This window comes from Myotis myotis, unplaced genomic scaffold (genome assembly GCF_014108235.1).
Source record: "Myotis myotis isolate mMyoMyo1 unplaced genomic scaffold, mMyoMyo1.p scaffold_m19_p_7, whole genome shotgun sequence".
NCBI classification, from domain to species: Eukaryota; Metazoa; Chordata; class Mammalia; order Chiroptera; family Vespertilionidae; genus Myotis; species Myotis myotis.
In genome coordinates, this window is record NW_023416379.1 from 829,600 (window position 1) to 856,075 (window position 26,476).

The following is a 26,476-nucleotide window of genomic DNA, read 5'->3' on the forward strand; positions in this document are numbered from 1 at the left end:
GCTCACACCTAGCGTCGTGGAGACGTCCCAGCGCCTCTCGTCCTGGCAGGCCTAGCCCTCCATCGGGTCGCCCTCGCTCTCGTGACAACATTCAGGAAACCAGGCGTGCTGGGTACGAGCCTACACACACCACCACGCCACTGAGCACAGCGAAAGCTCCTGTCTTATCTTCTGTAAGCAACACAATTCAGCCTTCTCAACATTAATGTGACATAAATGTCTTTTGAGTGAAAGTGCAGGGATTGTGGCTGTTTTCCAGCCAGAGTAAACTCTTCACCCTCAGCTCCTCTAGATCCGTTCATTCACGACACACTGCAATGTGCGGGTGTGAAACCTCGCTTGTCCCGTCTGTAGGAACCCCCCTTCCCTGGGAACACACTCCCTGGTTTACAAACCATCAACCTGTGCACCTGCTCACTTTTGCTGATCAAATCACCACTTTCTAAGTTAAATCACAATGGTTTTGGTCAGTCCCACATGCCAAGACATGAGGGAGGTGTTCTATTTTCACGGCGCTAAAACAAAATCCCGCCCCGATGACTGAGCCAAGCAAACCGCCACCGTCCCGGCTCTCCAGCCTGCGTAGTCGGTCACCACATAGGACTAGAAATGCTCAGAAAAAGCTTCTGCTCCTGCAGAGAGACGGCCCAGCTTCGACAACATGCCTGCCCTCTGTCCCTCTACCTGTGACCAGACACCCACCCATGACTTCCAGGCCCTGCCAGAGCGTCAGGGTCAGCCCCAGGCGGGCAAGCTCAGACCTGGTCACAGGGTCTGCAGGGCCTGGCACTCTGCCTATTATCTAACTTACGAGTGTAAATGTAGGTCAAGAAATTTCCGCCCAGTCCTGGGCATCTTCAAGATGAATGCCCACATCCTAAAAAAACTCATCAAGACAGAACCAACACTCTATCTAACCTGAAAATAACTTTCAAGTAAGAGGTCAGTTTAATTTTATGTTCCACACACATTATTTGCATAGCCATTTTCTTTATAATAAAGGTAAACAGGTTTATATCAAAATAATTGCTATAATACTTGCTGGCATTTTCTGACATTATGCCAGGGTTCAAGTCTGGTAAAACCATTTATAAACAAATTAACCACCAACACTGAGTAACAATGTTTTACACACTACCATTGCTCAATTAAATCCCCCTGCCAAAACCGGTTTGGCTCAGTGGATAGAGTGTCGGCCTGCGGACTGAAGGGTCCCGGGTTCGATTCCGGTCAAGGGCATGTACCTGGGTTGCGGGCACATCCCCAGTGGGGGGTGTGCAAGAGGCAGCTGATCGATGTTTCTCTCTCATCGATGTTTCTAGCTCTCTATCTCTCTCCCTTCCTCTCTGTAAAAAATCAGTAATAATAATAAAAAAAAATCCCCCAGAACAAAACCAGAAACCCTTTTTTCTTACGGTTCCCGCCAATTTGGAACCATATCCTGAGCTTCTGTGATTCACATTTTTTCGAGAACCTGAAAGGACTGCTACTAGTATTCTGCCATTAACCACATGCAAAATTTAATGCTTCTAGAAACGCCTATAGTTACTGCCTTTACATGCCATTAAGTCTATAAACTGCATCAAATAAAGTTATTCACTGGCAGGAAGATAGCAAATTGAAGCTGGTCTAGGTACAGTTTTAATTTAAGATAACTAAACAAACCTCAGATTCAAGCACACACCCATACAAATATAAACCTTAACCAGTTATTCCAGGAAATAAAGTTTATAATCACCGAGGTTCAAGTTATAAAAACAAACCAAAAAAGGAACAGATACGCCTATAAATACACACCATTGGCAACTATCTCATTATACATTAATCACCAGAAAAAAAAGACCTTCCCAAGTACGAGTGTATAATAATAATACAACTGTTGTTTTTAAGATAGTTAAGTCGTAGGACCACGAAGAGTTGCCACCTGAGCACGGTCTGGAACACAGGCTTCGCTGTAAGTTATGCAACTGATCACTCCTTCACCCAGTGCCTTCCCACGCCCCCTCTGCTGACAAGCCAGGCGTTAGTCTTCACACACACCTCTGGGTGATACGAATCACCGCCACATGACTTCTCAAGACTAATCAGAGTATTAAAACAACTAGTTATTCTTAGGAGTATTAATAAAAAGTATTCTTCAAAGTATTAAAATATTCACCTTTAGTAAAGCACATGGAATTCTAGGTTATTTTTCTCACCACTGAAAAAAGAAGGCAGCAAACTCAAGAAACAATAAACAAAAGAAATGACTTTAAGAAATACCTCATGAAGCAAAGTGGCCAACCACCTAGCATAGCTTTTGCATTTAGTTTAATCTTTATAAAAAAAAAGAATGCGACTTGAAAACATAGTCTTTAATACTTAATAACCTAACAGACAATGTCACTGTTTTCTGAAAGCATACATCCCACGTCTTGTCAGGACACAAAGAAAGCGGTAGTCAATATTCTCTCCACAATATGTTTACTGGGCGCCTTCCATATGACGGACATAAGGGTATTTTTAAAATAGCGCTCTAAGCTCTTGCCTTCATAGATAACCAGGGATGGAGATAGAGGAACCAGTGGCTGTAGCAACAGGACAGGTCTAAGGTAAGCAATGGACCACCACGGGGCAGGAGACCTGAGGGCACACTCAGAGGCCCCAGGAGACGATGGGAAGTGACAATTAGCAAGAAGCACTCCCCCACTAAAGCATCAGAAAGCCCCAACAGAAATACAACCTGAACGTCACTAACAGAGGAGGACAGGACTAAACAGCTTCAAGAAGCTTGTGCTATGAGCTATCGTTTTCCACAATAACCAAGACATTAATTCAGCTTAAAATCCATCTCCTGGTGATAATATGTCAACACTGAGTTTAGGTCATCAATTCATTTGAAAATTCCAAAAGAATCTAGGATCCAGCTGCAGAGGGGCTGAAAAATACACATTGATAAAAGATTACCTGCGTCTTTCGGAAGCCCTCCCTGTACGTCCAAATACAGATGCAAAGGGAAAAGCAAGCATAACCAGGTTGATTCTAAAACACATTCTGATTGTCTTAAAAAGTGAACGTAATCCAAAAGCCAAGCTCATCATCATCCTAAACAGAAACCACAGAATTACCAGCGGTTGTGGAGGCTGCCTGAAACCACCAATCGTAAATGATCAATGCAGCTGTAAGAGCTGATAATAGATACTGATCACTGTGCCTCCCAGAAAAGGAAACAAACCACAACTATACTCGCATACACATACGCAGAGATTACACAAATATATATATACTAGGCAGTGAAAACCCTAAGAAAACAGCACACGGACGTTTAAAAACATCAACTCATTTCATTAGGAAAGCCTTCTAATAAAATCCTGGAGGTCATTTCTGAAAACAGGAATGTTCAGGTTTAAGGGCGGAGGAAGGAAAACCTACAAAATGAAAAAGTTCTTCAACTTTCGTTTTGCTTCAGCAACTTTTCACCTGCAGAGTAACTACCAGGAAAGGGGCTCTGGCAACGGCAGGCCAGTGTCACCCAACAGAGGCCGGGGTGGGAGGACAGAGAGGAACTCACTGGGCGCCTGCAGCCGGAGCTCGGAATCAGCGCGCGGCCATCTGCTCTGACTTGGGATTTTCAAAGCACCAACTCCACTTAAAATTCCACAGTGAACCTGTCTCTCTTACTAAACGGAAAAGATAGTCCTTTCCCAACCAGACATGGTAAACCTCTCAGAAGACCATCATAAATAGGCCCATTCAGACAGGAACGCAACTGTGGGCCACGATAATATTTTACATCCGAATCCTCTCACCAGAGACGAGAAGAATGAACTCATTCTTCTGAACGACAACATGACCCTGAACTACCGCCCACTGCCACCAACTTCCTCACTGCGTCGAGCCCATAAAATCACCGGAAGGTGAGGGGTCGCTCCGAGGAACCCGGCACATCAGTGTGCACGCTGGCCACCTGCACCCCAACATGGACAGATGCTCGCTCGCCTGGCAGTGGGGTCACAGCCGGGGACCCCATCGTTGGTGAGCATACCGCCCGTGGAAACGCCTGTGACAGACCTGACCTACCAGCACCCGGCTCGGCCTCCCGGCCCTGAACTGGCTCGGGCAGAGCCCACAGCAGGAGAAGCCCCGCAGGCGGGGCTGCCGGCACCCCGGGGGCACAGCACCAGGGGGCACCCCGAGGGCGCTGGCCGGGAGGCTGCATCAGTTCCCACCGGGTGGAGGGGCTCGGCCACCGTGAAGTCTGAAAGCCACGAGTCCCGAGCAGGAAGGGCGCCCCCCTGAACTCGGGACCCGGGGCTCCCGCCACCGGAGGACCCGCGGGGCTCTGGGAGGCGAGCGGGTGGGGTGAGCGGGGAGCCACGTCCCAGGGAACGTCCAGGTTTGCCAAGAAGGACGGGCGCTGCGGGGCTATTTCCACAAACAACGTCCGCTTCGGGTCGCTTGTGGCAACAAATGGGGAGGCGCGCGGTTGAGGGGCGCCCTGCGAGGGCGCGAGCCCGTGTGGGGTCCATGCTGCGCCAGGAGGTGCGGCCGCCGCGGGGAGGGAGGCGCGGCTCCGAGCGCCCACGCTCCTGCGCCCACTGATGCCCAGGGTCCCCCGCCTCCGCCCCGGTTTTCGGGGACCTGCTGGACGCCTTCCGCGGCTCCGCCGTCAGCCACCCCATTGTCCCCCGCCCGGCGGGCGCGATTTCCTCCTTTTCTCCCGAGGACGGGACTGGCCGCCCCGCCGCCCGGCGGCCCAGACTGCGCGGCGAGCACGACCCCCGCTCCGCTCGGCTCGCGGCCGGCGCCCCGACTCCAGGCGCCCGGAGCCAGGCCGAGCCGCAGGCTCTGGCGACAAAGGTCCCCGCGGCCCCGGCGCCGCGAACCCGGGGCTGCGGTCGGCGAGACGGTCACACCGCGTCCGGCACGCCCTCCCCCGCCGGACACGAGGGGGCCTCGCCGCCGCCCCGACCCCGGCCCCGGCCCCCACACGCGGCCCCACCGAGCCGAGACCCGCCCCCGCCCGGCCCCCGCCCTGGGCCCGCCACCCGCACCCGGCCCGCGCCCCCACCTCCGGACCAGACCCCCCCCCCCCCCGGCCCGAAACCCCGCCCCGGCCCGGGCACAGGTGACCGCTCCGCCCGCGCCGGCCCGCGCGGCCACCCGGGGCGCGGGGCGGGGGAGCCGGGGAGGCGGCCGGGGCGGGGGTCCCGCGGGAGGGTCGCGGGGGGAAGGGTCGCGGGGGGGGAGGGGAGAGGAGGGGCGGGCGGCGGGCCCGAGCGCACCTCGGTGGGCTGGCTGATCTCGAACAGGTCCAGCCGGTTGGCGTTCCAGTGGCGGATGATGTCGGCCAGCTTCCGCCGCTCCTCCTCGCGGCCGCCCGCCGACATCCTCGCGGCCGCGCTCCGCCGCCGGGCGCCGCGGGGGTCGGGGCCGGGGGCACGGGCGCGGGTGGGGCCCGGCCGGACCGCGCGCCCACAGGTCCGCGGGCCCGGCTCCCCGCGCTCGGCCGCCTCCCCGCCGCCCCGCGCTCCTCGGCCTCCGCAGGCTCCTCGGCTCCACGCGCTCCCGCTCCGGGATCCGCGGCGCCTCCGCCGACCCGCCGCCTCCGACTCCGCGGGCGCCTCCACCTCCCGGGCCGCCTCAGCCCGCCGGCCGGTGTGCGCCCTGCGCGCCCGCACGCGCCGCCCGCCCCGCCCGCCGTGCGCGCCCCCGCCCCCCCGCGCACGCGCCCCCGCCCCCCGCGCACGCGCACCGCCCCTCCGCGCACGCGCCCCCGCCCCGCGCACGCGCACCGCCGCACCTCGGCACCTCCGCTCGGTGCTGCTGCGCGCGCCGCCTGCACCCCGCGCCTCCCGCCCGCGCCGCCGCTGCACCGGGCCCGGCGCGGGGGTGCCGGTCCCCGCGGCAGCACCTCGGGCCGGCGGGCGGGTCCCAGAGGTGCGGGTCCCGAAGGTGCTAGGGTCCAGCTGCGGGCGGGCGAGACGGACCCAGTGCGGGGACCCGCGTCCGTGCGTGGGGAGCCCGAGCCCGGCCGCGCCGACCGCCGCAGGAGGCCCGAGCGCTCCGCCCTCCCCCCCTCCCGCCGGCCGCGGTGTCCCCGGCGGTTGGCGTGTCCCTCGGGGCGACTCCCCGGCCGAGGGTCAGACCGCAGCCGGCCTTCCCGGATGGCCTTCCTCCCGGGACGGCAACCCCCGCGCCCGGGTCAGCGGTCATGTTTTGAAACCCTCCCGGCTCCTTCCAGGCCTCCGGGCGCTCGCAGCCCTGGCGCGGCCGGATCCCCGGTGCTCAGAGCACAGCCTCCCAGACGGAGCCACGAGGCCGCACGGACTGGCCGGACCCCCGGCGGACCAATAGCAGATCCTTAACGGGGGCGGCGCGGGCGGCGTTTGTGCTGCAGAACAGGACAGCCTCTAAGTCTCCCACTCCCCCGAGGTGCATCCATAGCAAGTTTTGTAAATTTTAGAGCTGTTTCTTCCTTTGGATGTTCTCTTTGGGTTTTTTAAGTTTATTGATTGCTTTGAGAGAAACATTGATGTGTCGCTCCACTGATTCATGCATTTATGGGTTGAGTCTTGTATGTGCCCTGACCAGGGATGGAACCCGCAAGCCTGCTGTATCCAGACGAGGCTCTAACCAACTGAGCGCCCGGCCAGGGCCTCTTGGCATGTTTTCAATTGCTCCCTCTCCAACCCCCCCACCCCAAAAAAAAAAAATTGGCTGCAGAACACATTCCCGCAGGATATTCCCCACGCAGCCGCGCTCATTCAGGCCCCGGGGCCTCTCACCCTGCCCGCCCTGTGGTGTAGCAAAAAGCCTGCATCTTTGAAATACCGAAGCTAAGGAATGGGAACGGGGAGCTGCACGGGACAAAGCCTCTTTATTTCCGTCATCACTTTGTTCCAGCCTGGAGATGGGCTTCTGCGCTCCTGCTGGGCTTTGTCCCCGCCAGCTCTTGCTGCTGCACGTGCAGAGCTGCATCAGGAGGCTTCTCAGCCCGAAGCCTGAGGCGTTGAACCCGTGCCACGGGGACGGAGCCTTCAATGGACCTCTATCTGCTCCTCTTTCTCAACACGAAAGTGCGGGACTCGCAGAAAAGCGTCTGCAGGAGTGGCGTCCTCGTGTGCCGGCTCCTTTATGCTTCTCTAGAGACTCAGGCTGTTGTGTGTTTTGGTTCCTGCGAGCGGCCTGATGTCCATACGGCAGGCGCTGTCCGGGCAAGGCTTCCCACCAGCCACGCGGGTCATCAGACCCCGTTCAGCTGAATTTTAACAGAAAGAGCTTTATTCCTGGCGGTGCTGTTACCAGGAATGACTTGGCTCTGAGGGGCAGGAGTCGGTTTGTAAAGCTGGCAGTTCCAGTGCTGGTGTCCCACGGACGTGCATGGAGTCTTTGCTCAAGAGGGAACGCAGCTTTTCGAGAACATGGGGTGGGCTGCCTGCAGGGCTTTTGTGATGGAGATATGGCACCCGGGGGTGCACCACCCAGAGATGGCTACGTGTCAGTGCTAATTATTAGCGTTTTCCTGACTCCCATTAAAAACCCCATTTAGAGTATGTGTGAGTGGTGTATTAATACCCAAGCTACAATTCCTCGTCCCAACCCACTGTGGCTTATTGATAAAGTTTAATAAGTTAAAACTCATTGATAAAGTTTTAAAAGCACCCTGGCGTCCATAGAGTACCTGCTGAGTTCTGATCCATTTAAGAAATTGTGTTTAAGTGCTCAAGAAATGCTGTATAAAATTAAAATCCGTGGGATTTGTTATCAACCCCACCTTACAGACAGAGACACTGAGGTGTGAGATGAAAGACTACAAGACTGCATTGGGTGAGGTTGGAAAAGGTTAATTTTTTTAAAATATGAGTTTTTAAATTTTTATTTTCCACTTTATATTTAACTTTGGGTTTTATTTTTTAAAGTATTTTATTTTTAGTTACACTATTTTTAAAAAGTAAGAGTTCAATCAGCCCTACTCTAAAAATACTTCTAAATACCTCTAAAACTTAAATCTACTTAAAACCTTAAAGTATCATATAATAGGAATATATCATGCCCTTTTTTCCAGAAAAGGCATATTACATATGTATATAAATATATTTTTATAATATAGATGATTTATAAATATGTAATACATGGGATTATATTACTTACAGAAATACACTAAAGTTATATAACTAATACATACTATGGTGATATACAGGACATGCATAACTTCTCTGGAATATTGGTAATATTTTCATTCAAACTCCCTTTAACTGTTATTTGAACAAAAACGCCCAATGAAGGGAGTGGGCACCGTTAGACGCTCTACCAGCGGTAAAACGAGGGGAACCCAGAGAAGCGAGTGTGAGATGCCCCGGACGCCCTCCCCTCGGATCTCTCTTCACCTGCAGGCACCTCGCAATGAAGCGTGCCTGGTCGCAGACGTCTGCTCGAGGGGTGCGTGCCGCTGACCTTTGCAGTCACCCTGCGACTTGTGAGCCTCGGCCCCAGGCTCCTGCTGAGCTGGTGACAGGCCCGTCCTCTGCAGCCTCCGCGCCACACGGAGGTCACCACCCCAAGGACAGGCGAAGCACCGGAGGAGAGCCCGGCATGGCTCAGGCTGGGCAGCGACCTATGACCAGGAGGTCACAGTTCAGTTCCTGGCCAGGGCACAGGCCCGGGTTGCGGGCTCGGTCCCCAGTGCGGGACGTGCAGGAGGCAGCAGATCGATGATTCTCTCTCCTCATTGATGTTTCCCTCTCTCCCTCTCCCTGACTCTCTGAAATCAATCAAAATGTATTTTTAAAAATTAAATCAAAAATTTTAAAGAACGAAGGAGAAAAGGTAGAATTCAAGGGGACTTGGAACAACAGAGCAGCCGGCTCCTCTCTGGCCTGAAGCGGGTGGATCCCGCCCGGAGCCGGGCGCCGTGCTCAGGACCAAGGAGCTGGAGAAGAAACACACGGAGGAGCTCCTGACGGGAGCCCAGCTGAGCCCGCAGCCCTGGGTCTGGCTGCTCAGGCCGAGCCCATGTGACCCGCTGCAGGTCAAGGCCGCAGGAGGGAGGAGGGAGCGGCCAGGCAGAGGGGAGGAGAGGAAAGAGAAGCCCCACCTCCCAGGAGCCCACAGACCACAGATTCCAATCCACACGCACAAGCCAAATGCTACAGGCCATCAAACAGCAGCAACCTAAAGAGAATCGACTCCCGACAAAAGCAAACGGCAGAGCAGCCCTGGCCAGTGTGGCTCAGTGGATGGAGAGTCGACCTGCGGACTGAAGGGTCCCAGGTTCAATTCTAGTCAAGGTCACATGCCTGAGTTGCAGGCTCCCTTCCCAGTGGGGGGTGTGCAGGAGCAGCCAATCCATGATTCTCTCTCATCATTGATGTTTCTATCTCTCTCTCCCTCTTCCTTCCTCTCTGAAATCAATAAAAATACATTAAAAAACAAAACGAAAAAATGGCAGAGCATTCTGGAAAGAGCTTTAAGTACATGTTTAGGAACCCTGAAGAAGTAGATGGTGGAACAGCATCCATGAAAAAGGATAAGAAATTAACAACTGGCAGAAATCAAACAAGATATTTTAAAAGAACCCGTTAGAAACCCTAAAAATGATCCATCTAGTGATTGACGTAAGAACACGGCAGAAAAAAGGAAAGTGCTGAGCACGTGTGGAAAGTGGAAGGGAAGATGACAAACCCACAGCCAACATCATAATCAATGGGCAAAAACTAAAACCATTTCCCCTGAGAACAGGAACAAGACAGGGAGGCCCCCTCTCACCACTCCTGTTCGACACAGTACTGGAAGTACTAGCCATTGCGGTCAGACAAGAAGAAGAAATAAAAGGCATCCAAGTTGGAAAAGAGGAAGTAAAACTGTCCTTATTTGCAGATGACATGATACTGTACATAGAAAACCCTAAAGACTCCATCAAAAAATTATTAGAGTTAATAAATGAATTCGGCAATGTAGCAGGATACAAAATTAATGCCAAGAAATCTAAGGCATTTCTTTATACCAATAGTGAACTTACAGAAAGGGAGACTAAAAAAGCAATCCCATTTACCATCGCACCAGAAGGGTTTTTTACTATGAGACTCCTTCAGGGGCAGGAGCGACAGGCCGAGCGTGCGACGGGACCTGATCAGAAGGCCAGGGGCGGGAGGGCAGGGAGCGCAATGGAAGCAACGAAAGCCGAAAGCCGGGGTTTCTGGAATGCCAGGCTCCACTGAAAGGTGCCTTTGACGCCCCGCGGATGAGTGCAGGGCGGCCAGGCCTGGTGGCGGCGGCGGCCCTGGCATGGTGTGCAGTGAGTAGGTGAGCCCTGCATTCTGTGTGCGGGAGAACAGGCCGCATCTGCCCTCTCCCCATGGGGGAGCGCCTGCTCGTGCTTCCCTCTCGGAGACTCAGGGGCCTTGCTGCCCATCCCATCTGCCCCTCTTTCTCCAGCGCCCCCCCCCCCCCAATGCCTGGTGAAGGGGCCTGTCCTCACTCTTTGTTCTGCACTTCCACGTCCCCTGGGCCTCCTGCTCCCAGTCCTTGAAAAGGGCCAAGTCTTGGATTTATCATTCCCATCAGCCATGGAAGGGCCGTAGAGGGAGGGGCAGCATGAGCACCTGGGTGCGAACAGAGACCCACATCTAGAGAGGGAGGTGAGCTCTGTGGATTCTTTTAAAGGGAAATTCAACAGTTTTTATAAAATAATCACTTTATTGAGATACAATTCACACACCATAAAATTCACCTGTGAAGGTGTGAACTTCGGTGGTTTCGGTGGATTCACACTTGTGCAGCCGCCACCACTCATTTATGAACATTTTCTTGACCCAAACGGAACCGCTACTGAGCAGTTTCTATTCTGCCCCAACCCGCACACCCAGGGGACCAGGCCTCCCCACTTCTCCTTTGTGTATTTCCAGACGCCCCACAGAAAAGGGGTCACGCAGTAGGTGGCCTTTTGGGACTGTTTCTTTCACTTGACGTTTTCAAGGTCCATCCATGTTACTGAACAACTTTGTTTTAAAATGAAAAATGTTACCATACAAATTCTATAATATGTTCACAGTGAAACCACTGCCACTGTCGTAGGCTCGGTCACCCCTCCCCAGTGTGCTTCACAAGGCGTTAGCATTTACACTGAATTTTATGGGTTACAGCATCCTAACATGTGCTCATTTTTTAAAAAATATATTTTATCAAATTTTTACAGAGAGGAAGGGAGAGGGATAGAGAGTTAGAAACATCAATGAGAGAGAAACATTGATCAGCTGCCTCCTGCACACTCCCTACTGGGGATGTGCCCACAACCAAGGTACATGCCCCTGACTGGAATCAAACCCGGGACCCTTGAGTCCGCAGGCCGACGCTCTATCCACTGAGCCAAACCAGTCAGGGCACGTGTGCTCATTTTGCTGAACGGAGAAAATCGGGTGGCAGGATCATGGTATACAAGTAATATTTCTAAATGCGTTCTTAATCAACGGAAACATTGTTTCTAAATTATTAAACGTAAGTTCACAGGCCAGACACTGTATCTCGTAGGATATGATTATTACAAGGAAAAGCTTGAGTTAAAAGTAGAGTGTACTCTATCTTGATATTTTATACCAATTAAAAATGTAAAAATGGCAGCTGCCCAGCCGGCGTGGCTCAGAGGTTGAGCGTCGACCTATGAACCAGGAGGTCACGGTTCGATTCCCGGTCCGATTCCCAGTCAGGACACATCCTGGGATGCAGGCTCGATCTCTAGTGTGGGGCGTGTAGGAGGCGGCCAATTGATGATTCTCTCTCATCACCGATGTTTCTCTCTCTCTCTCTCTCCCACTTCTTTCCTCTCTGAAATCAATAAAAATATATTTTGAAAAAACTGACAGCTAATCCAAGGAGCTTCAATTTGGAAACGTTTATCTTGAGTTTCCATGAGATGTCAAGCGTCTACTCAGGTCTGGAAGAAAATACTTGCAAACCGCGTCCGTGAGGGTGGGAGGGGGAGAGCGCAGGGGCCCAGGAGGACGCTGCCGGGGACGTGTGCGTGGTGCGTACAGTGCCAGCCCTCCGCCAGTGCCCCGTCCGCGCGGGCCGCTACTGTATGTTACTCAGACCTCAGCAAGCCGGGCAGACCGCCCTCCGGGCTCCAATCACGTCCATCTACAGACAGGGCCGCCCTTGGCCAGGCGGTTTCCTGTTGTGGTTTTCACTTCCTGAGGCGGTTAAACTTCGGCAAAGGTTGGGCAACTTTTTTTTTCTTTCTGATCCTTTGGTAGACATTGGACTTTAGCGGTTTCGCGTCTTTGTTTTCCGAATGGGCTCCTGGAGCGCACACCTTCAGAAGGAACCCAGCAGCCAGCACTGGGAGTGAGGCCACACAGCTCGGCTGTGTCCAATCTTTCTCCGTGTCTAGAAGTTAAATTATAATCTTTACGTCTAAGATAAAGAAGTGTTTCCTGGTAATAAATCCCTGCAGCAAGACACACAGAACAGTGACTAAGACAATTTGTTCAGAAACAAATCTTAAAGTATATCATCGACATTTATGAATGTGAAGTATTCTACTGGCTTTACAAGGAAAAGAAATCGCACCGCGTGCCCACACCCAGGGGCCGCGCCTGCAGCATTAGATGCCGGCGGACTCAGCGGCGCTGGGTCAGGGCACGGAGTGGCCCCTGGTTCCAGTGTCGAGACCAGCAGTAAGGACGCAGCCTGTCCCTGCTCGGGCCGATTCCCCTGCGAGTTTGTTTTGTATTTTTTTTTTAATATTGTTATTGATTTCAGAGAGAGGCGGGAGAGAGAAAGAGATGGAAGCATCCATGATGAGAGGGAATCATGGATCAGCCGCATCCTGCAGTCCCCACACTAGGGATGGAGCCCACAACCCGGGCCTGTGCCTGACCGGGAATCGAACTGCGACCTCCCGGTTCATAGGTCGATGCTCAGCCACTGGGCCGCGCTGGCGGGCTGTTTTGTATCCTTGTTCGACGTGCGAAGAATGTGGGGCTGGGAGGCATGGTCACAGGACTGATGACAGCAGGGCGGGCATGGGAGCGCTAAACATCGAGGGGGCCACGCGGTGCCTTCGGGGTTCGTGGAGACGCTGACTCTGTGCCTCGACGAACGCTGCTGCCCGTGGAGGCGGCTCCTCTGCTGGGGGACGAAGGGGGGCTCTGGACCAGGCCCCTGGACTGGACTCCTGACTCAACGCAGACTTGGGCGGGCTGGCTGCCTTGTCTGGTGTTGGACTGCGAATCTGTAACAACTGGAAAGTCCTGCCATCGCTGGGGACAGGGGTCCCGGGGGCCTCTTGCTTCCTGTATGCTCTCTGGCAGCAGAGGCAGTGACAGCTTTCCTCATGGCTCTTTCCCGGATGGCGAGGACACCCCAGGCAGAGAGAGCGTCTCCTCCATGTCATCCCGAAGGCCAGGTTTGTCCGCCGTCCCCAGCAACCACGGCAGGGCTTCCCTTGGGGTGGGGACGGGGGGCGTTGCGTGCAGCCCACGACACAGACTGGGGTCCTAGGCGTGGAGTCGGTCAGCTGTGACCCAGAGGGACAGTCCACATCGGCGTGGGACCTGGAGAGCAGGCCGCGGAGGCAGGGCCGGGAGCAGAGAGCTCCTGCCCCTGACCCAGCGCCCACGAGGCCGCGCCGGCTGACCGGCTGACCGGCTGACCGGCTGACCAGTGAGTGTGCGGGGGCGTGGGGGGGGGGCTGCGAGTGCCTCCGAGGCTCCCGGAGTTGCTGAATGCCGGTCCCTCGCACATGCGCGTCCTTCCTTTCTGACACCAAGAATTTTTTCAAAGTGCAAATACCTGTCAGCCAGCCCTGACTTTCCCGGGTGTCAGTCCGTGCCTGTCGGTACAGTCAAAGCCGCGTTCTGGTGCGCCCTGCGGGGCAGTCACCCGCCGACGAAAAGTGAACGCGTTTCCTTGCCTGTTTGTCTCGGCCACGCCCGGACAGACGGACGGACACTTTCCCTCCCGGCAGGCGGCCCAGTGGGGCGCAGGAAAGCGTTCCTCACGACAAGCACGTAGTCCAGCACCGCCCTGCTCATCAGGAGAAGGGGACCACCAGGAATGGCCCTCGCTCCTCGAGCCTGCCTCATTGTTCTCCGATTGTAGGTGACAGGAAACCGGAGAGATAACGGAAGGAAAATGGAAACCCCGGCTTCCCAGGGAGAGATGGCTCCTCAGGGCCGCCCGCCCTGCACGAAGCTCGGCCACTGCGCCCCGCGCTCTGCAGCCACGGCCGCCCGCGGCTCTGCTCGGTGGCATTTATGCTCCTGTGGCTGGTCCCTGTCTGACGAGAAGCCGGGGCCTCCCACCTTCATGCTCTCATCTCAGCCCGATCGGACATTGATTTTTCACGGTAACATCGCTACCCTGCAGTGACTCCGAGCTTCTTGTGAAAATCACGGGGAACCGTGAAATGTTAAACCACACGAAACAGCACTTCCTGGCCCTAACGTTGTATTGTTACCTCTGGTTAACGAAAGCACCCAACCTCCCCCCCCCCCCCCCTTGGTGCTGTTTCACTGGAAAACGTCTTTAGGAAGGGGCTTCTGGAGGGTTCCCTCCCCGCCCGCTCCCCAAGAGAGGCTGTGGGTGTCTCCTCAGTCGGCTGGAGGGGACTGGAGTTCCCCAACCCGGGCACGTGCCCTGACCAGGACTCGAACCCCGACCTCCTGCTTCACGGGTCGACGCTCAGCCACTGAGCCACGCCAGGCCGTGAGGCTAAAGACTCTTTAGTCTGTGACAAACGTCCCCTCCAACGGTCGCCCTCCACCTGTTCAGACGTGTGATGCTGTGGTTTATTGTTGAGAAGCAGGTACGTTCGGGTGGAGGGAGGCATCGCTGGGCACCGGCTGGGCCACCTGCGTGCTAGCAGCTCTGTCCGCTGAGCGAGGAGGGGAAGGAAGGCCACAGAGGGACCCCGAGGACCCCACCTAAGGCCCAGGTGGGGGTGAGACATCCACACAGGAGGGTGACTGAGAAATGAGAGGTGCTGAGGTGGAGGCAGGCCGGGCAGGGGCCTTTTCCTGGCAGCGGGGAAGGGCCTGCAGGGTGGGCGCCGTTACTTGTCTGTGTGGAGGGAAGAGATGGGGATTCGCTGGAACGATCGACTAGGCCAGTGATGGCGAACTTATGACATGTGTGTCAGAGGTGACACGCGAACTCATTTTTTTGGTTGATTTTTCTTTGTTAAATGGTATTTAAATATATAAAATACATATCAAAAATATCAATCTTTGTTTTACTATGGTTGCAAATACCAAAAATTTTCTATATGTGACACGGCACCAGAGTTAAGTTAGGGTTTTTCAAAACGCTGACACCCCGAGCGCAAAAGGTTCGCCATCACTGGCCTAGGAAGTCGGGGGTGACTGTGGGTGGTTTCCCTACGGAGTGGAGAGTGGAGTCAGGGTTGGTAGATTCTGCTTCTCTGCTGGGGGAGGGGAAGGAGTGAAGGAGAGGGGGGTGAGGGGGAGGGGAGGGGAGGGGATCAGTCCAGGGTTATTGAAATGTGAAGGGAAAGTGAGGGAGTAGGAGCAGGAAGTGACTCTTCCAGACGTTTGGTGTAAAGTGGAGGCTGAAGTTTTTTTAAAATATATTTTTATTGATTTCAGAGAGGAAGGGAGAGGGAGAGAGAGGTAGAAGCATCCATGATGAGAGAGAATCATGGATCAGCTGCCTCCTGCACGCCCCCCACTGGGGACCGAGCCCACAACCCCGGCCTGTGCCCTGACCGGGAATCAAACAGTGACCTCCTGGTTCATAGGTCGACGCTCGACCACTGAGCCTCGCCGGCCGGGCAACATTTTCTTCTTTTTCTTTCTTAACAAGGCACTGAGTCCCACACGTGCACACAGAGGGTAAAGGGTCTGTTTAAGAATGCAAACAAAAACGTGTCACATCCAAAATGGTGTTAAAAGCTCCCACCTTAAGGGAATAAACTCCCATTATTGAGAAGAATAGACTGTATGGTCACTTGGCCTCCAGTAGCGCCGACCGAGCACAGAGTGGGCGCTAGGAGGGTGACGGAGTGGGGGGAGCAGGCGCGTGGCGGCCCGGGGGGAGCCAGCGGTGCGGGCGCGGGTGCGGGTGCTGCAGCTTCGGCCGCAGGGAGCCCAGCGTTCACCTTCCAAACAGGAGCCCAGCAGGCGTCCGTGAGGGGAAGCCGTGCAGGTGCGGGGACAGCACTCACAGTCCGGCTGCCCCGGGTCCAGGCACCCACGGGGGCTCGGAGACCCGGGGGCGATGGCGGCGGAGCCCTGCCCACGCCCAGGCGGGCTGTCTGGGGAGGACCTGGGCCGCCCCTCAGCAGCCTTCTCCCCTCCCTGCCCTAGCGGCGTCCTTCGCCCCGACTTCCCTGGCGATCCAGCGGGCGGCTCCTTCCTGCTCCAGACTAGACCTGGTCGAAGGCCCGTGCCCACCGCCCTCTCCTCGGCGTCACTGGGCACTGGGTGACACTGGGTGACACTGGGTGACACTGGGTGACAGCTGGGTGCTGTCGGTGCTCGGAGGGCGAGCTGAGAACAGGACGCCGTCGTGGCAGCTACTCACAGGCATGTCTGTGACGGTCAGCACACAGCTTGTTTTTCCATCTCGCTCGGAACTGGGTGGTAAGAGTTCTGACCTGACACAGAGGGAGGCTCCCCGTGGGGCTAAGAGGAGAGGAGGTGGGGGCGGCCGTCTGGCCAGTCACCCTGAGAGCGAGTACCGGCCACCCCTTCCCCCGCCCCAGCCCCTGGTGCAGTGACTGTCCTAAGACCTGCCCGTCCAGCTCCCTGGGCTGCCGACGGGTCAGAAGGGCCGGCCCAGGCCCCGCGGGGGGAGATGCAGGAAACGGTGGGCAGTGTCCATTGTTACAGGCCCTTCCTGTCCCTGCTGTGTGGCCAGGACACCCCCACCCCCGCCTCAAAGTCGCTTCAAAAGAGGGGAGGTGACCTGTCGAGTGTGAATCACCAGGAAGTGGACCTGATGGATCATGCAGCACATTCCAGAGAGGAAACAGAAACCACCATTCATCAGTCATCCCCTCAGCGCCATGCGGCCGTGGACACGGGGCAGGGGAGGGCGAGGGGGCAACGACTGACCCCCACGGGGCAGGGGAGGGCGAGGGGGCAACGACTGACCCCCACGGGGCAGGGGAGGGCGAGGGGGCAACAACTGACCCCCACGGGGCAGGGGAGGGCGAGGGGGCAACGACTGACCCCCACGGGGCAGGGGAGGGTGAAGGGGCAACGACTGACCCCGCGGCAGCACACTCAGGCCCCGACTCACATCCACGTTCCACGGCCCAGAGGTGCCCACGGGACCCACAGATACTGGTTTGCGCCTGTTTCGCTCGGATGTTAAAGCTCACGTCGCCCGGGGTGATGCCATTTCAGCTCAGTCTTCCTCTTTCCCAGTACAGGGCATTTCATTTTGGGTCCATCACACTTTCCAGGGAGAGGGCAAGGCCTGGCGTCAGCACCTGGGGCTTCCCGGGCACCTTACGTCTCCCCGTGGGCACAGGACCCCTGGGTGCAGTTGGTGCCACGCTAGGAAGGGGACTTGGGTCAGCCGGCTGGCTCAGTGGGTGAGCGTCGACCTAGGAACCAGGAGGTCAGGGTTCGATTCCCGGTCAGGGTACAGGCCCGGGCTGCAGGCTCGACCCCCAGTGTGGGGCATGCAGGAGGCAGCCGACCCGTGATTCTCTCATCACTGATGTTTCTATCTCCCCCTCCTTCTCCCTTCCTCTCTGCAATCACCACAAATATTAAAAAAAAGAGAGAGAGAAAAGGGGGACTCGGCCCAGTGCGTGGGAACGGGGAGCCCAGGCTGTGCTCAGTGGGCACGCGGGCCGGACCCGTCACTGCAGACGACCCCACAGGCATGTCTGAACCCAGGACGGCCTCCGGCCACAGCCTCTGGCTGTCACGGCAGCACCAGGCCAACCTCACAGCCCCGGCCACACAGGGGGCTTCGGGCCCTGTCAGCCCCCCCCCACCTTCCCTTACCCACCCACCTCCCCCGCCGCCCAGGGAGCAGCAGCCGCAGTTTTTCTCCTTAAACTGTTCCGAGGGCCGACGGGTGGCATTCTCAGAGCCGTCGCTCTGGGTGGGGTCCCCGTTTCTCCACTTCCACCAGCACCTAACGCTGTTCTGTGCGACTGTCTCACCGCCGTGTCCCAGTCACCTGAGCCGTGAAGACCTGCTGTTTCTGGAATTTCTGGAATTTTCCAGAATACATCAATGGCAAGTCTTCACATTTGTGGATGTTGCCTTAAAAAATCACTTTCTGGTGCCACACGACACAGGACCCCTCACAGGACACACTTACTGCGTGGCCAGCCCAGGACGTGGGGGAGGGGCCCAGCCCAGGACCTCTCTCTGCGCTCACAGCCCCGGGCGCCCACGTCCCATGACCTCCCCTCCCATGACCTCCCCCTCGGCTCTCCAGGCCACAACCAACCAGTGAGGCAGGAATGGCTCCCGACTGCCCAGGGGCGCTGACCGTTTCCTCCGATTGTCAAATGAAAACAATGACAGCTGACAGCCCCTCCCCCTCCCGGGGTGAATGAATCAAAATTACGCCTTTTACGGCCTTCTTGGCAGAAGCTGTACTTTCAGTGAGCCGCAGGGTTTTAGTGATAGTTTACCAGCCGGGAGGTGAAGCGGCTGCGGGTCACTGGCCTGGACACCGGTCCGCTCTGCTCCTGCCTCTGCTCCTGCCGGGAGCCCGCAGCCCTCCCCGCGGCCCAGGCCTCCAGGGGCCTCCAGCCCAGCATCCTGAGCCAGCGGGCAGTGTGGGAGCCTCTGGGCAGGAGCTCCTGGAGGCCCAGCCGCACTGGCTGAGCTCAGAGTCCCCTTCTCCCCATCCAGTAGCCCTGCCCCCAGCAACCTGTGACCTCTGTGACCTCTGTGACGGGGTGAATGCTCTGTGTAGTCACCAAGGAACACAGCAGGACACGGGAGTCCAGAGGGAGTTGGTGAGCAGGGGACCCGGCACGCACACACACACTCACACACACACACTCACACATACACACACGCATGCACACACCCCACATGATGGCCCTGGATCTGAAGGGCCCCAGCCACGGGGACCTGTGGGGTCCCAGCCCTGCCCCGTCACCGGGCTGCCGGCTGACATTGTCCACACGCTGCTGCCCCAGACGCGGGGATGAGGCCGTCCCACACGCAGCGTTTTGGAGTTACCATGGGCGCCTCTGCACCTGCAGGTCGGGTCCCTCACGAGGCTGCGGCCACCTGAGAGGCGGCTGACCCAGTGCCCAGCCACAGGTGCGCCCTGGTGGGAAGAGAGGTGCCGACTGTGGGGGGACGCGAGGGTGGTGGCCCCGGGCTTCCGGGTCCCTGAGGGTCAGTCCCCACCTGCCGGTGAGCAGTGGTCCTGCCGCGCAGTGCCCCCAGGGAGGGGCCCAGTACCGATGAGGGGGGCGGTGATCAAACCACAGGTCAGGGTAAACATGCGTGTGAACAGGTGCGGGGGAAGGAAGAACCCCAGAGATGGAGAAGGTCTCAGATGAGCATCTACACCTGGCGGCAGCAAGGCTGGGGAGTGACCGGCCCTGGGGAGGCGGAGGCAGGGAGAACCTCAGGGGCCCGGGAGCCTGCTAGTCCTGCACCTCGCCCGGCCTCCTGTCATGAGTTTGGAATTTGAACGGAAACCATGCAGCGCGGCTCTGAGCAGCACGTACGCTGGGAGCCAGAGGACTTTGTTCCTAGGGGACGGCAGGCCTTGGGCAAGGCAGCAAACACGGCCTGGCCGAGGCCACCGTCCGCCCTGCTTCGTGGCGGAGTCGGGGAGTGGGGGGGGGGCGGGTCTCTGGGGCCGGGCTCACGGTCCCTGCTGAGGTGGTCCCAGGTGCTGGTCACCACACACAGGGCCACCGCCCGAAACCTTACGGGGGTGAAGGCAACGGTGACAGACAGGCACGCGCCCCACAGGCTCCCAGCCAGAGAGGACACGGCTAGTGTTCCCACCACTAACAGTTTTAGAAGCAGCCCGCCCCTGCAGGTGGAAGCCACCGGCTCCCCGAGAAGGTGCTCCTGAGCCCGTGGTCAGCTTCACCCTGTTCTTCTCTTCCGTCCAGGCCTGTGTGGGCTGCGCTTCAGGATGTCCCGCGATCAGAAGTGTCCACCTCACCCTCACGTGGGGCCATGAAGGTGCTAGGGTCACCTCAGCTGCAGGCTGACACCCGAGGGACACAGAGCTGCTCTCGCCCACACACAGGGCTCCCCGGGTCCCGTGGGTGAGGCTGCCGCACCTGTTGGACGGCTACACCTGGTGCACCTGCTGGCAGCCCCTCCCAGGTGCAGGGGGAGAGGGGAAGGGAGAAGGGGGGGGGGAGAGAGGAGAAAGGGAGAGAGAGAGGAAGGGAGAGGAGAGAGACAGGAGAGAGAAAGAAGAGAAGAGAGAGGGGGGAGGGAGAGAAGAGGGAGGAAGGGAGGGAGGGAGAGAAGGTGGGCTTTGCTGCCTCTTTTGGGGACCCTGGTCTCGTCACCTCCTCTCATCGGCCCCACCCTGAGGCCCTCGACCTCCTCTCTCGCCCCTGCAGTCCCATCGGGACCTCCTCGGGCTTCAGCAAGGGGGTGGGGACACACAGCTGAGTCTATAGCCACTATGGAACCGAGATGTCTGAGTGGCCCCTGACCCGTGTCAGAGCCCCTCACAGACACGCACGCTCCTGGCTGTGGAAAATCGAGAGCTTGTCGGGGGTCGAGGCCGAAACATCAAAAACAAACAGCGAACAAGTGGCCCCGCGAGGCTCCCCGCGAGGGCGCGCCATCACCCTCCAGGACACACAGCTGCCAGTCTTTATGGGTTCATTTCGCTTTTAGTCACTTACACCTTCCCACTCTTTACTGAATTTGAAAGGAATAAAACTGCATTTCTCTTAAATGTTTTACAACACAGATTTGTAAAGAAATGGATGGGCTTTATAGTCTAAATTAATGAGGACTGATCATGAGTTGCTTTAACTGAGTGTGGACGGTGATCACTGGGGGAAGACGGGCATCTGTAAGTCAGGGCATTTCTCCCATCATGCCCGCTGCCTGGGTGGAAGAACTGACGCTGTAGCCAGAGAAACTGCGCCCAGTGACTGGGGAGGTGCTGGCACCACAGGAGCAGCTGTGCCACGGAGAAGCTCTCGAGTGAGAGTGGGTGTGTGCTCGGCGCTGGGAGTGGCCTAGTGAGGCCTGGAGGGGACAGGGGATGGGGATAGGGGGGGACCGGGAGGTGGGACAGGGGGGTGGGGCAGGGAGTGGGGTGGGACAGGGAGGTGGGACAGGGGATGGGGACAGGAGGGTGGGGGGATGGGACAGGGGATGGGGACGGGGGTGGGGCAGGGAGGTGGGACAGGGGATGGGGACAGGAGGGTGGGGATGGGGGTGTGGGGGGATGGGACAAGGGGTGGGGACAGGGGGTGGGGCAGGGAGTGGGATCGTGGGTGGGGGGGGTGGGGAGGGCAGTAAGGAACAGGGCGGGGACAGAGGATCTGAGGAGACAGGAGGAGTCAGGCGTCCTCCGGGAGCTGGAACCAGCTTGTGCGGAAAGCCTAGAACCTGACAGACTAGTTGGGGACATGGTGGCCGGGAATCCCCAGCCTGTGTGTCCCTGAGCCCTGGGGGACCTGGCGGCCGGCAGGTGGGTGGAGCCGATGGTTTTTAATAGAATTGGGCATAGCATTACTGCTGAAGGCTCAGCAGATGCCAGGGACTCCCCCCTCATGGAACTAGGGCCCCCCCACCCGCGCCGTGGGCCCTTCTGCGCTGACCCGAGCAGATCCCCAGGGTCTCTAGGGGAACACCCACTCCCCCTCGCCTTCCACAAAGCCCGCTGCTTCCATACGTGCCCACTTCTGTGCAGAACTCCTCTGGCTTCAGGAATCCTAGTCTCTGTATTTCTCCAAAGACCTTCCAGCGTAAACAGCACTGCCCGCTGCTCTGCTCACGGGCACGCCGGGGACCAGCGCTCGGGGAAGGAAGCAGTGCGGCTCGGACACAAATATTTAGACAGCGGGGCACAGCGGCCATGCCAGGGCCGTGAGGTCACCGTGTGCTCACCGTCAGATCCCACAACCCACGCTGCAGCTCCTCGGTCTGCCCCTGGGCGCCTCCTCCCTCGGAGACGGAGCACTGTCCCCGGGAAAGCCAGAGGGAGACACCAGACTTCCCTGGGCCGGTCAGCCCTTCCTCAGAACACAGGGCACTTTTCTGGGGCCTCAGAGAACAAACCCAACAAGGGAAGCAACCAAACTCGTCATTGACCCTAAAGCCCGAGAAGCAGAAATGCCGGGAGGAGGAGTCCCATGGGAGCTCTCCCATCAGGACAGATGACAGCGAGACACAAGTGATGGGCGCCCAGAACCAGCGCGGGCAACGGCCCAGCTCTCTAATGCGCGGCCCACGAGGTCGCCCGGCAAAGGTCTGCCTGGCACGCAGGCGGACAGGGCCTCCCTCACGGAGAGGGCACCGGGTAGGGGCCCTGGATGAGGGTCGTTGGCCCAGCAGCTACAGATGCTGACCTACTCCCATGCTAGGCGACCAGGCCAGCCCCAAGCTCATGGGAAATGCCAGTCCTGGGCCTGGAGCGGAGACAAGCTCCTGGCAGCCTCAGACCGAATCTTCAGGGAAAAGGGGGACTAATGTTAACAGATCTGCTCCCCAAGGCCTCGCATCCCGCAGGCACGCCAGACCCACGGGAACAGGACCTGACGACGTGCACGAATGCAGACGAGCCATGTTCCTGCCACTCACAACAGGTTATCGTTCCAGCAGAACAGAAGTGACTTATATCAGTGGACATGCCAAATGCCAGTGGGCCAACATTTGTAACGCTAAAAACTGAAACTGCGAGTGACCCACATATTTCAGCACAAGGATGGGCGGGGTCTCCTGAAGGCTCGTGGGTCGCACAGACACATTTGCAATCGCTAACGAGGAAGCGCTTTAAAGGGTATATTCAACGCCCCGTAGTAACCATTTACTGGGAAGAGTAAAAAGATGAAGTGCTGACGTTGAAGCACGGTTGGAACTCTGGAAGGCGTCAGGTGACATGTGTGGGGCTCTGTGGACAAGGGCAGCTCGGCCGGCCAGCGAGCTAAGCGTGACAGACCAAAAACCAACGTTCCCGACTGAGCTCGAAGGTAGGGATGCCGGCCCGCAGATTGCCAGTGTTGTTGGGGCGGGAAGATGTGCGTGTAAGGGATGTCGGCATGGCGAATGCCGACAGGTGGGAGGAGCCAACGCGGATGCCGCCAACGGCAGTGATGTTGCAAGAGCTCAGACTCAGGTGCCAAAGGCCGGGTAATGAACGAGGTTGTTGGGAGGGTTTTGCAGCTCCCGTGAAGCCGAGGGCGTCCCAGAGGAACAGCCGGGCCAGGCAGGAGCCGTGCCAACAACGTTCAGATGGCTGAACATAGGTGCTTATGTGATAATTATATAGCTCAGGGAACAAAGGGAATCTGCTTTATCATTTTAAGGCATATGCCTGGGGTGGGTAGGGGCTGGGAGGAGGGGGGGAAGGAGAGGAAAACGGGAGATATCTATAATACCATCAGCAACAAAAAATATATTAAAAAAAACTTTGAAGCATAAAAAAATAAACTGTTTCCTGCATTAAATAATCATCACAATAAAACATAGGTCTATCTACATATTCATTTATTTTACTGCTCAGTAACCTGTTTTGACTCTCCCCTGTTGCATCAAGTGGGACCAGGTCAATGGTTTATAGCAGCAGTTCTCAACTTTCCTAATGCCACGACCCTTTAATACAGTTCCTCATGCTGTGGTGACCCAGCCATAAAATCATTTTCGTTGCTACTTCATAGCTGTCATGTTGCTACTGTTGTGAATCGTCATGTAAATATCTGATATGCAGGATGTATTTTCATTGTTACAAATTGAACATCATTAAAGCACAGTGATTCATCACAAAAACAATATGTAATTATATGTGTTTTCCGATGGTCTTAGGCGAGCCCTGTGAAAGGGTCGTTCGACCCCCAGGTTGAGAAGCGCTGGTCTAGAGCATTTGTAGGGCAGGCCTTCATCTCTCCCGAAGAGGCTCACAGCCTCAGGTGTGAGGCCCGGGCCGGGGAGGGCGCCACCTTAATCCCGAGCCCACAGCTGGGAGGGGGAGAGGTCACTGTCTGACCTGCTCGTGGCCGGAGGTTAGGTGACCTGCTGGGGAACTCAGGTGGCAGGTGACACACCAGGCCAATCAGCTCTGCTCTGGGGAAGACGGAGGCCAGTCCACCCGAGAGGCCTTCCCCCGGCTGCCTCCCAGTGTGCCCGCCTGCGCCGTGGCACCCCCAGGCCTGGAAGGGAGACCAGCCGTGGCGGGGACCTGAGCTGCCTCCACCGCTTGCTCACCTGCCCCGCGACAACCCCCAACATCGGAGGGTCTCTGGGCATCGCTGCCACCACAGCCCAGTGGTGCGAGGTCCGCGGAGATGCAGGGTGACAGCACGTTCGGCCGCCGGTCAGCAAGTCCGAATAATGCCCATGACGCATGAGAGGCCTCCTGGGCGCCAGGGGCCACTTACCTCTAAGCAGCGGGCGGCCCTGTGGGGCGTGACCTCCAGCTCCCCGGTGAGGACCTGCCCCGGTCCCAGCTGGTCCCGCGTCTGAGCCCAGGGCTGGAGCCTCGCAGCGCGGCCCGGGCGGGGTGGCACCCACGCGGGCGGTCAGGAAACCCGCGGCGGGGCCAGGGCTCCCCACCGACGGCTGCGGGCGAGCCGCCACCAGCGGCGCAGAAGGCCCCTGAGAGCCAGGAGCCGGAGCCCGCAGGCCGCCAGCTGGTCGATGGAGCCGCGGCCCAGGGCCCAGAAGGGCTAGGTCCGTCCCACTAGACCCAGACCCGCGCCTTCCCGAGCGGACGGCGCCTCCGTGCCCCGCGTGGGCTCAACACGCGCCCGGTGAACAGGCCCAGCACCGGTCGCCATTACAGCCAGATTGGGGGGACGACCCGACGTTCCGACACGCGCTGCTTCACCAGGTCGCCTGTCCCCACACGGGTCCAGGGCAAAGTCAGTGGCCGGAGGAAAGGGCCTGGCGGCCGACTCTGGACAGACGGGGCACACACTGCCTGCCACGGGGTCAGGAGGTCGTGGATCACGTGGCCACGCCCACCACGGGGTCAGGAGGTCGTGGATCACGCGGCCACGCCCACCACGGGGTCAGGAGGTCGTGGATCACGTGGCCACGCCCACCAGGGGTCAGGAAGGTTGTGGATCACGCGGCCACGCCCACCACGGGGTCAGGAGGTCGTGGATCACGCGGCCACGCCCACCACGGGGTCAGGAGGTCGTGGATCACGTGGCCACGCCCACCAGGGGTCAGGAAGGTTGTGGATATGGGTGAGCAGCATGAACACGCTTAGCAAACATCAGCCGTTACTGCTCAGAAAGCCCTGCTGCTGACCAAGCTCTGACCGGAGCGGAGAAGGACCATGGGACAGTCATGTGACACAGATGCTGTAAATAGTGTCTCTGTCTTCAAATCTGAAGGAAAGTCAAGATGACGTTTTTGTTGCTCTCGTGTGATTTGTTTTGGCCTCCAGCTGTGTCCTGTGGGTAACACTTCACAGAGGCTCCGGCCGATCCAATCCAGGAACAAGCCCTGAGCGGTGAGCGTGGCTCCATAGACCCAGCCTTGAGGCTGCGTTCACTGGCTGGTGAAGACCCGGCCACCACGCTTAGTGCCGATCGTTCGGAGCTGGTTTGCTTCCTCTTGCACCGATGGGAGCACAGAGCCTGCGCACTGGTCTCACGCCGTCTCCTGGCAACAGCCTGTGCTGACGCTGGAATTCCCGCTGGTGGTAGCACGATTGGGTTGTGGTCACATGGGCCTCGTCCCGCAGTGAGTTTCACCTGCCCCCGGAGCAGCTGCCAAGCGTGGGGAGGACCAGATGTGTTTAGTGATCATTTCACCAGTCAGTGCCATCGACCCTCTGGTCTGAGTCATTTGTCACAGAAAACCCAGTTAGTTTCCCCTATAAATGAAGTTGATGACTCGGCAAAAATGCAGCGTTGTCCGGAACTGAGGTGAACATCGGGGGCGAGAAGAGGGCCTCCCAGGTGAAGTGCAGAGAGGAAAGGAGAGATGACGACTGGGACGGCCAGAGGAGGGTCCATGGTGAGGCCCACAGTGAAGGTGCTGGGGGAGCACCCTCCTGGCAGCTGAAGATGCTGACCAGACCCCAGCCTCCCGTCCACGCATCTCCACGCGTGCAGTCTAACATGCCGGGAGCCGGTTCATCCTTGCTGCTTGACACAGTCGCTGCAGGGAAGAAACATCTGTACAGCATGTGTTTCAAGGGACCTGGCGTATATGGCATCCTGTTATGTTTGCTCCCCTTAGCGCTATGTGTTCTAACCAAGGTCACCTCCCAGAGAAAGGTTGTTTCCCCAGGTAGGGATTTTCCCCTGAAGTTAGGGAGGGGATAAAACCCCTCAACTAAGTGCCAGGCGGGTAGTTAATCACTTTAACTACGATCAATCATG

At 57.5% G+C, this 26,476-nt stretch overlaps 1 protein-coding gene and 1 long non-coding RNA gene across 21 annotated transcripts in view; both read right to left on the reverse strand.

Moving 5' to 3' along the window:
- Positions 1-5,659, reverse strand: part of AFDN (afadin, adherens junction formation factor) — a 101,315-nt gene extending 95,656 nt beyond the window's left edge. For 10 of the 20 annotated variants that reach the window (XM_036317062.1, XM_036317069.1, XM_036317067.1 and 7 more), the window contains exon 1: positions 5,265-5,657. In XM_036317062.1, coding sequence (XP_036172955.1) covers positions 5,265-5,369 — 105 coding nt within the window. In that variant the 5' untranslated portion in view covers positions 5,370-5,657. Of the gene's footprint in view, positions 1-5,264 lie in introns of all 20 variants that reach the window. The other 10 variants (XM_036317057.1, XM_036317055.1, XM_036317054.1 and 7 more) reach the window with 3 other exon arrangements.
- Positions 5,660-15,783: 10,124 nt separating this feature from the next.
- LOC118660337 lies at positions 15,784-17,546 on the reverse strand. The gene is made up of 2 exons (XR_004968874.1): positions 16,522-17,546; positions 15,784-15,839 (listed from the first exon to the last, which is right to left on the reverse strand). It is a non-coding gene; the product is annotated as an uncharacterized LOC118660337 (long non-coding RNA).
- Between the last annotated feature and the right edge of the window lie 8,930 nt (positions 17,547-26,476).